The 11,233-nt window shown below is 35.4% G+C and overlaps 1 protein-coding gene across 1 annotated transcript; it reads right to left on the reverse strand.

Moving 5' to 3' along the window:
• Positions 1-7,360: 7,360 nt before the first annotated feature.
• LOC139873325 (aldehyde dehydrogenase 1-like) lies at positions 7,361-10,997 on the reverse strand. The gene is made up of 9 exons (XM_071861254.1): positions 10,860-10,997; positions 10,634-10,776; positions 9,880-10,263; positions 9,065-9,154; positions 8,794-8,967; positions 8,338-8,475; positions 8,118-8,255; positions 7,950-8,011; positions 7,361-7,836 (listed from the first exon to the last, which is right to left on the reverse strand). The coding sequence occupies exons 1-9, from the start codon at positions 10,924-10,926 to the stop codon at positions 7,563-7,565; spliced, it is 1,470 nt and encodes a 489-aa protein (XP_071717355.1). The 5' UTR covers positions 10,927-10,997; the 3' UTR covers positions 7,361-7,562.
• Between the last annotated feature and the right edge of the window lie 236 nt (positions 10,998-11,233).

An 11,233-nucleotide genomic window follows, 5' to 3' on the forward strand; every position in this document is an offset into this window, starting at 1 on the left:
CCTCTTAAGAGACTCGAACCCAGACCACTTGTTTCCTCGACATCACACACTAACCACTCGTCTGCTATTGTTTTTCTGATTAAACCACAGTTCCTTTAAATTTTAACCCGTTTCTTATTGTATTCATCTTCTTCTTCTTCGATTAATACCCATGACCCAACTCAGACCACAATCAATAACAGATAACCAAAGGGTTTTAAATTCATAAATAAAACACAAGTGATTACTACTGATTTCCCGATTTATTTGCAACAGAAATAAAAAAAAAAAAAATCGCTGCGACAGAAGTATTTACACGATACAAACTCAAATCCTATTTCGAAGTTCAAATGTGTTTTAGCCAAAATTTAAAACATGAAAAAGATCATAAATCGTTCCTAAAAGCTTTCTCCATTATTAATTTAATTGGAAACATCAAACATAAATCAAATTTTATATGAACACGATCTTTGACTCAAAAAAAATTATATTTGACTTCAAAAATTCTCACTTGATACAAAGAATTGGATTCTGAATTTTTGCGGATAGATTCAGTAGAAGATTTCTAATCTTTCTTCATTTTTACTTTTCGATTTATCATTCGAATTAATGATATGACTATAAAGTTAAAGAACCGAGCTATGGGTCTGTTATTTGTTATTTTATTTTTATTTTTGTTGTTGTTGTTCTTCCCTTTAACAGACTCGAGTTTATACTTTATAAATACAATGATATCGTTTGTTTGTATCTTGAATAGGTTTGACAAAAAAAATCACGGACTAAATAGGAAGTAGAGAAAAAAATTGGAGCCGATGGAGACTGGAAACAGATACATATCTGTTATTATTAATTTTAATTAATTAATAATTATTAAATGTATTAATAATATTTATGATAATAATAATAATAATAACAATATTAATAATAAGTAATAATAATGATACTGATAATTGTAATTATAACATAATAACAATAATATATCAAACTACACATATTAGATTTATTATCTATATATTATGTATTAAAATTAATCATTTTAATAATGATGATATAAAAAAATATAAAATTAATAATAATATTACTATTACTAATATTAATGAATGTAATAATAATATAATAATTATAATTAAACTTGTAATTATATTTAATATTACAATTTAATAATCATGTTATATTAAATAATAACATATATTGAATATTAATATATTTTATTTATTTTTTCTTTAAAATATAACAATAATTATTTATAGAATTCAAGTATATATATATATATAATAATATCTTATGTATATTTATATATATTTATATATATTCAAAATATGTTAATTAAACCAAACATTTTTATAATCGAATTCTTATTGGATCGAAAAGCGTTTCCACATATTTGAAAATGGATCAGTCAAGTATAATGAAATTCAATTCCCTATTATCATTTGTCTAATTTTCGTTAATTGACACATAAATGTTCGTGAATCGTCAGGCCTGGTCAAAAGGTATTTGATTATCCAAATATAGATTTCAAACTTTCTAGACTTAACATTACCGATTTTGCTTATCGTGTCGGAAACATATAAAGGTTATGGTTTAAATTTGGTCGGAAATTTCCGGGTCATTACAATAGGCACCCAAATTCGGTCATTATAGGTCTTTAATCCTCTAGAATCATTGCATAGGTTAAATTTTCTTTTAGTCATTTGTTCAGTCTTTAGGTTTTCATCATTCAATGCTACTAACTGAACTGTTTTCAATCGATCAATAAAGTCTGAAACTATTTCAATTCTCATAAATCTAACATTTTCGATGGTTTTCTTGCGACTCAGAGCATCTGCGACACATTTGCTTTACCCGGATGATACTTAATCTCACAATCGTAGTCTTTAATCAATTCTAAACATCGACGTTGACGCATATTTAATTCTTTCTGCGAAAAGATATATTGAAGACTCTTATGATCTGTATAGATTTCACAATGTGTACCATACAAATAATGTCTTCAAAGCTTCAAAGCAAACACAACTGCAGTTAACTCTAAATCATGAGTAGGGTAATTTCGTTCATGATTCTTCAACTGTCGTGAAGCATACGCTATAACTTTATTTCTTTGCATCAAAACACAACCTAGACCTGCGTGTGACGCATCCCAGTAGACCACAAAATCTTCTGTTCCCTCTGGTAAAGCTAAAACCGGCGCTTGACATAACAACTGTTTGAGAGTCTGAAAAGCCTTTTCTTGTTCATCAGTCCATCGAAAGGCTACATCTTTTCTAGTTAACTTATTCAACGGACCTGCTATTTTAGAGAAGTCTTTGATAAATCGGCGGTAATAACCTGCTAAACCCAGAAAACTCTTAATTTCTGTCAGCGTTTTCGGTGAGTTCCAATTCATTACGGCCTCTATCTTAGACTGATCTACTTTAATACCCTGTTCACAAATCACATGACCCAGAAATTGTACTTCCCGCAGCCAAAATTCACACTTAGAAAACTTAGCGTACAACTGTTCCTGTTTCAGAAGCTCTAACGCCAACCTCAGATGCGTAGCATGATCTTTCTCGCTTTTCGAATATATCAAGATATCATCTATGAAGACAATCACAAACTTGTCAAGATACTGATGACACACCCTGTTCATTAAATCCATAAACACTGCTGGCGTGTTTGTTAACCCAAATGGCATAACTAAAAATTCATAATGACCATATCTAGTTCTGAACGCTGTTTTCGGTATATCGTTCTCGGTAACACGTACTTGATGATACCCTGAACGTAAATCAATATTTGAAAAGTAGGAAGCACCCTGTAACTGATCAAATAAGTCATCTATTCTTGGTAACGGATACTTATTCTTGATTGTTCTCTTATTCAAATTGCGGTAATTTATACACATTCTAAGCGACCCATCTTTCTTTTTCACAAACAAAACAGGAGCACCCCACGGTGAAGAACTTGGTCGGATAAACCCCTTATCTAACAGTTCCTGAATTTGAGACATCATTTCTCGGATTTCTGATGGAGCTAATCTGTAAGGAGCTTTTGCAACTGGCGTAGCACCTGGAACCAAATCAATTTTATACTCTACTTCACGTACTGGAGGTAACCCTGGTAGATCATCTGGAAATACTTCGGGAAATTCTGACACAACAGGAATATCGGTCACCTGCTTCTTTTCTTTCTTAACATCGATCACATAGGCTAAGAATGAATCACACCCTTTCGATATTGCCTTCTGAACTTTCATTAGGGAAACCATAGGAAAGTTAAGTCCACTGCGCTCTCCCCTAGCTATCACTCGGGATCCGTCGGCCAAACGGAAAGAAATCATCTTCTTATCACACTTAATATTAGCCCTATTAGCTCTTAACCAATTCATGCCTAAGACTACATCAAAGCTAGGTATAGGCATCAACAAACATGTTAAAGGAAAGGAATGGCCGTCAATTTCGATGGTAATTCCAGACACAGATGATGTGCATGGAACCATTTTACCATCAGCTACTTCTATTCCCAAAGGCTCATCTAACATCCTAACAGGCAACTTCAACTTATCACAGAAGCCTAAGGACATAAAAGATCGATTCGCTCCAGAATCAAATAACACACGAGCTGGCAAGGAATTAACCAAGAACATACCGGTAATGACGTCATCGGTAGCGGTTGCAGCATCTACCGTCATCTGAAATGCCCTTGCCTCTGCTGTTGGAGGATTCTTTCTCTTTTGCCCGGCAGTAGAAGCAGAAAATCCCCCAGAAGTAACCGAACTCGCCCCTGACCCTGCCCCAGAACCGGCTCTCGACGCAGATGGACAATTTGCAGATCTATGCCCCTCTTGATGGCAACTCCAACAAACATTTGACTTAAAAGAACAAGCTGTTGATTCATGACCTAGCACCCCACATTTTAAACATCTTCGGGTCATTGGAGAACATGGACCGACATGGGTTGACTTACAAACATTGCACCAACCAGACTGGCTAGAACCCGATCCGCTCATACCAGACTTACTCTTCTGTTTAAACCCACATGACTTCTTACCACGAAATCCTGATTGCTTACTTGATTGCTGAACAGACTGACCACTCGATTGGCTTTCTGATTTTTCTCCGAAAGATTCACTTTTTGAACTTTCTCTTTTTGCTGCCATTATATCACCTTCTGTAACTTTAGCCATCTCATTAGCCTGCGCCAAGGTTGTTTCAAATCTCGCAACGGTTCTGTACTCCGGCTTAATCACCCGCATAAAATGCTGAATCTTATCTTTCTCAGTTGGTACCCACTGTTGAACGAACCTTAGCTTAGATGTGAAATCTCTGAAAACCTCATCAATTGTCATACTTTCTGTCATCCGCATACTCAGAAACTCAGTTTTCAATCTTTCCATCTCATACTCTGAACAATACTGCTCACGAACCTTAGCAGCAAATTGTTCCCAGGTAATTTGACTGATTTGTTCTTTAGGTAAATATGCAGTGATAGAGTCCCACCATTCCATTGCTTCACCTTTGAGAAGCTTACTAGCAAATAACACCATGGATTCTGGCTCACAAAAACATGCTTCTAACGCCCTCTCCACTTCTCTTAGCCAATTGAGGGTCATCGTAGGGTTTGTGTGACCACTGTACTCAGGAGGTTTGCAGTCCATAAACTGTTTATAGGTACACTTCCTTCTTGTCTCAGGGACTTGAAATGGGTACATCATTTGATTAGGAAAAGTTTGGTTAAACGGAAATGGAATTTGATAGTTTTGATAGGTATTTTGTGGAAATTGTGACTGAGAACTGCCACCGGCTTGATTATAAAAGTTAGGAGGAAAGGTTGTATTTAACGCAGTGGTATTAGGGTTCCATTGCGCCCGTTCTTGTTCCAATTCCTTAATTTTCTCCTGAGCTTCTAGTAACCGACTTTGAAGTTCTATTACTTCTTGAGAAGTTTCTTCGTCTGAAGACACATGTCCATCTTCGTCAGGGGCTCTAAAAGTACCAGTTCCAGGGACAGTAGGGCCAGTAGCGGTTGCTTCATTATCTGCCATTACTGCACTACCACAACACTCACACCAAAGCTTAGTATAAATTCTGTTAGTACTAACAACTAACACATAACCTGTCCTAGTACTCACTTAACCCATCCCCAGCATGTTATGTTTGACATGACTCTACTAAGTTTGGGAACATGACATGTAGATCACAATGCACATGCTGCCAAACTCAGCTCTGATACCAACTTGTGACACCGCTAATTTTTTTTTTTATATAATAAATACGTGGCGGAAGCATAATATTAATTAAATACGATATCGACATTTGTACAAACCGATGTCACGTGTCATTAAAACAATTTACATATTAACAGGAAGAGACGTAAATACATTCTGTTTTTAAAAGTACATGGTTCATATTCTAAAAGACCACATCAGAGTTAACCATGTCAAACATAACATCATCATGCCCGTCTTCTCCCAAAAGCACTATCTACAAAAGCTAACAACCTGCAGGGAGGAGATAGAGGGGAATTAGCACGAAGCTAAGTGAGTACGACTAACTACAGGCCATAGCATACATAAGTGTTATACTAGTCATGTCACAATAGTCTAACACACAAACATCACCCAAGTGCCGTCTACAGAGACTCTGGCGGCTCGGCCAAACCATTAACCACCAGCTGATCGGACTGGGGCTTACCAAAAGTTCCTCCACCACCGTATGTATATACATAATCCACACGCGACGGACGCGTCATTCACATATATATACACCACGGCTGTCTAGGCAACCACAGAGGAACCCAACCCGCAGATTGATCTCTCCTACCGAGGCTACCACACAATAGGGACGCACTGGGCTCCAGCAGAAAAGCATCAACTAACATGCAGTCATCACAAGAACTAACTAACCACAACAATAAGTATATCTAACAAGCATGGCAATCATAATATAACATGCTTCTATATACTATATTCTTCAGTTAGTCCCACTCACCAAATACCAGCAAACGAGAAGGTATTCAGCTATCTAATCACTGAACCTTCTCTTTCTCCTTTTCTCCTGAGAAAAACATATACTCAAGTTAGTTTCTATCCGATAGCACAAAACAGCACAATACTGAAATTTTTGTCAGAAAAAGTATCCGCTAAAAATTTTTGCTTAACACTTGTGCACTTTCAAAATTTACATCAAAATCATTAAAATAAAAACGGGCAGCATAACGGCTAAAAATCAACACTTAGTAAAAATTTCTACTGCATAGACCATCGGTCGATCGTCAGAGACTATCGGCCGATCGTCACTACACCATCGGCCGATCGACCACACTATCGGCCGATCGTTAAAATTATAACCGTTGGTCGAAGGACTTCCACCATCGGTCGATCGTCTAGTCCATCGACCGATCGTCACACACCATCGGTCGGTGGTCAGAGACCATCGGCCGATGGTAGTTCATCTGCAGCAGCAGCTACCAAAGTGACGGGTTTCTCACCAAACTCACCAATTCTCGATCTAGAGCTCGTTTTTAACCTCAAAACTCACCAAATCGAAGACACTAAACATTAAGAAACATAAACCCACAAGATTTAGACTCAAACTACATCAAATCTAACTCTTTTGACCCAAAATACACACTTTGTAAAAACTAACACAAAAACTCAATTTTCTCAATGATTAAAGCATGAAATGCTACAAATCTTACCTTGATAGACTCAGTAAATCTAAAGGAACAAGATAATGTAAAAGATTTGAGCTCAAGAACAAGGATTAGAATTTAGGGTTTGGTAGGTGAGGGAGATGAAGAACGGGTGTGTGTGGAAGAGTCTGGAAAATGAGAAAGGAACCAGCACACTAGTCACTTAATTGGGTTAAATTCCCACACTGTGCAACACACGGGTATTTATCAGTTATCTGATATCTTTCGTACATCATTTGGCAGCCCAAACGAAGTCCAAAATAAATAAACAAACCTGTTCTGTGACCCTTGTCACAAACTGGTCCTAACCACATCATTAAATAATAATAAATATTAAATAAAAATAAAAGCATATAGTAACACAATACTAACTTAAGGACAATTTAGTAATCTTACAACTAGGCCCGATTGAGGATGTTGCACATTTAATGTTGTAATAAATGGTAAATAATAGATTACTCCGTAATTGTATATTTAATGTTAGATTTTCAATAATAAAGGAGACATAATTGGAACTTTAGTGATTTTTTATTGTATTTAAAGTTTAGTTGAAACAAAAATAGTAAGGTGGACAGTTATTTTTGGACAAATAGATTATTTGGTATTATGGAATTGATAAATATAGGCCTTAGTAAAAATTTTGTTACTAGTAAAGCAAACTAAAAACAGAATGTCATTATTCAAATACCATTATGTATATTAAATTAAACATTATACATTATACATAATTCAAAATTATTGATTTAACTACAAGCTTAAAGCCATGGAAAATCATATATGGGAGTAGCCACAGTTTTCACTTGCAGATAATGCTCAAGACCTTCTTCCCCATTACAGTTTTTATTTATGATAACTCAAATATTGAACAAGGTCATCTTAGTTGATCATGGTGCCAATTATTCATCAGCTTAAAGCCACGGAGAATCATATATTGGCGTGGCGACGGTTTTAAGTTGAAGATAATGATCAAGTGCTTCCAATCCTTGTTCTCTTCCGAATCCGCTCATTTTATATCCTCCATGAGGTGCATCCCTATCGATGGCTACATAACAGTTGATCCACACCGCACCTGCTCTAATAGACCTTGAAACCGTGTTTGCAATGTCTATATTCTTTGTCATTATACCCGACGCGAGCCCATATTTTGTGGCGTTTGCTCTTTTTATCACTTCTTCAACAGTTCTGTAGGTATTTATCATATAAGTATTTTTTTATTTATTTTTTTTTTTTTTTAACTATTTGGAATGAATTTCTTCCAAACTCGTAACTCTAAACCCTGAAACACAAACACTTACTTGAATTTGAAGACTGAGATAACAGGACCGAAAATTTCTTCTTTGGCTATGGTCATATCATCCTATTAATCAAACCAAACAAGAAATAGAAGATTTAGCCCCCTCTAAACTCGTCAACAGTTCATTCTTAAATATGTTCGGAAAATAAAAATGTTTAGTTTTTCATACCTTAACGTTTGTGAATAAAGTTGGCTCGATGTAGTATCCTTTTTCTCCAAATGGTTTACCGCCAGTAACCAAAGTTGCGCCTTCTTTTATTCCTTTCTCGATGCACGAAAGTACTTTCTCGTATTGTCGTTTATTGTTCTACACATGCCATCAACACATTAACATTATGCAAATCATAAAAATTCTTTAAAGAAATTTAAATTCTGAAAGTTTGTTACACCTGAGGTCCATGACGAGTCGCAACATCAAAAGGGTCACCTGAGGGCCAACTTTTCATTATTGCTTCCAATTTTTCGACAAAGATATCATGGATTCCTTCCTGAACGAAAACACGAGTCCCAGCGATGCACATTTCACCCTGTACTTGAAACAAATTGAATATGAATGTGTTATCCATACAATTATATGATCCCTTAATAATTCATTCTAAAAACGGTTAAACAGGTAAACAAATAAGGTTTTCCCTGTTCAACTAGTTCATTCAAAAACTGTCTTATGACTTATGACACATTTCTTAAGTTGTGTTTTGACTTTTTGGCTTTTTCGTTCTAAAAGAACTGTGTATAAGCCCAAACGTCAAAACGCAGTTTAAGAAATTGTGATTTAAGGGATAAAACTGATAGAATTGAATATTGAATATAAGTTTAAACAAGGAAAGGGTTGAATAAAATGGTACTTTATTAGTAAGATTTCCTATGACAGCAAATTCTACAGCTTTATCAATGTCTGCATCATCGAAAACCATGTAAGGCGATTTTCCTCCCAATTCGAGTGCTACGGGTTTCAGATTGCTTTCTGCTGCCGCTTGCATTACCGTACGACCAACAATAGTGGATCCTGTGAAACTAACCTGAATAGATAATCATAATCTGATTGATTTGATCTAACTTTTCAAATGACAAATGTATATACTTTCTTGAGTTTAAAAAATAAAAATAAAAACATACGGCATCAATGTCCATGTGAGAGCTAATTGCAGCACCAGCAGTTTTTCCAAACCCAGGAACAACGTTAATTACCCCATCAGGAATACCAGCCTGTATAACACAAAAATAAGAAATTTAAAGTTAATCAAACACATATAGTTCTCATATTCTTAACTAATAACTAAAGTGATTTTGTTTTATTATAAAAAAGGTGATTTATCATGGGCTTATTATGTATAGATGATATTAGATTCTTACAAATTTTATTTAAGGCATCGAATCCTTTTTTATACCGGGTTATGAATAATTGTAAATATTCGTAGATGTTTGTAATATGAATATGAATGTGTGTTTGCCTTTAAAAAAGTCCAATCTTATTTAATTGTACTTTAAAGTTATTATTATTACTATAAGACAAAATATCACGTATGGTCCCTGTAGTTTGTATCAGAAATCGTCGGTGGTCCCTGTGGTACATATCACATGGATCATCCTTGACAAAAAAAAATGCAAATCATAGGGATCACCGATGATTCAAATGCAAACCACAAGAATCATTTTTGACGGAAAAAAAGTTACACAGACCGCCGATGATTCTTGATACAAACCACAGGGAGTGATACAAACGACATGGAGTGATATTTTGTCTAAATATAACTATATTATAATTGTCTTCGAATAGAAATGAAACCTAGAACATAGTTACACATCGATATTGCTTAGTCAATGACCTTTTAGTCATGAAACCACATATTCGACAAGATATAAAAAAAAAAAAGCATAACAGTGCTAGATGATACTAGTAAATTAGTTTATATAGGGCTTTTAAGGCATACCTGCTTTGACAAATGAGCAAGAAAAAGAGCCGAAAGAGGGGTATTTTCAGATGGTTTGATGACCATAGTGCAACCAGCAGCTAAAGCTGGTGCAACCTTCATGGCGAACATTAATGAAGGGGCATTCCATGGAATGATGTGTCCAACTACACCAATGGGTTCACGTAAAGTGTATGCTTGCATACTACTAGACATTTTCAACGTTGCACCGCGAATCTTATCTGCTGCTCCAGCAAAGTAGCGAAATGTTTCTGATGTATTTGCAAGTTCAAGATACTTCACAGAAGCAAACTGTTTTCCACCATCAATTACCTCTAAAGTCGCTAATTCGTCAACATTTTCATCGATCAAGTCTGCTAGCTTCAAAAGACACTTTCGACGTCCCTGATAGATAACATGTTACATGATGATATGAGGTCACGATCCACAGGGTCATATATGGCGTGCAAGATGTGCAATTGCACATGACCCAATATTTAATGACAGGGCCAAAAAATTATAGTTCAGCGATATATACGTTTGTAAGACATCGTGCATAAAAAAACTTCTAAAAACATATGGCTCAGAAACACAACATCGGACATAAAACGCCTAAAAAGAAAAAGAATAGACGCACTCATAAAGTTACAACTGTTGTTTTTTTTTATCGAAAAGGTCTATTTTTTATTTGTTGAACGGGACCCACAAAATTAACAGGACTGCCCAACGGCCCAACAGTCCATTGTTACTAAAAATAGTAAGTGAACGTACGTACCTCGCCAGGCAGACGAGGCCACGGTCCATTGTCAAAAGCTTCACGAGCAACACTAACAGCCATATCAATGTCTTCCTTTCGCCCTTCGGCTATGTTTGCTAACACTTGCTCTGTTCTTGGATCTATTGTCTCAAACGTGTGTCCTATGTATGATTTAAATCGAAATTATAATCGAATGAGCACAACCTGTTTGATTAATTTATGGAAAGAAAAGCAAATGCGTTACCTGAAATAGAATCAACAAATTCCCCATTAATGAAGAGTTTAGTGAACTTGATCTCATGTGAAGTCATGTTTCTTCCTTTTATTATTAACTAAATTGATATGAGATAATTTCAAGTACTATAACACGACTACTTATAGGTCTTACTTAGTTGTAAGTAGTTGACTAGAATGTGTAAAAATCAAATTTGGATTAGATTTGAATGGAAAGATAATCTTGAATATTCCGTAATTTTTAGATATTTAGCTTGGCCCGCTACCCGATAATAATTTATTTATTATTTATATTACTTTCAAGTGGTCAATAACTAGTTGCGGAGCCCTCGCTTCGCGCCGGGGGCTCCGTTTTGCATGCGAGTTAAAACAAAAGTCTTGATC

Source organism: Rutidosis leptorrhynchoides, chromosome 10, assembly GCF_046630445.1.
Source record: "Rutidosis leptorrhynchoides isolate AG116_Rl617_1_P2 chromosome 10, CSIRO_AGI_Rlap_v1, whole genome shotgun sequence".
Taxonomy (NCBI): Eukaryota; Viridiplantae; Streptophyta; class Magnoliopsida; order Asterales; family Asteraceae; genus Rutidosis; species Rutidosis leptorrhynchoides.

Bases quoted from the DNA above. Each gene is read 5' to 3' on its own strand.
- LOC139873325 (XM_071861254.1), bottom strand. From the start codon at position 10,926: ATGACTTCACATGAGATCAAGTTCACTAAACTCTTCATTAATGGGGAA. The intron at 10,264-10,633 runs GTACGTACGTTC...GTTATCTATCAG, and splicing joins GGCCTCGTCTGCCTGGCGAG to GGACGTCGAAAGTGTCTTTT. The intron at 7,837-7,949 runs GTAAGTGTTTGT...AAATACCTACAG, and splicing joins ATCTCAGTCTTCAAATTCAA to AACTGTTGAAGAAGTGATAA.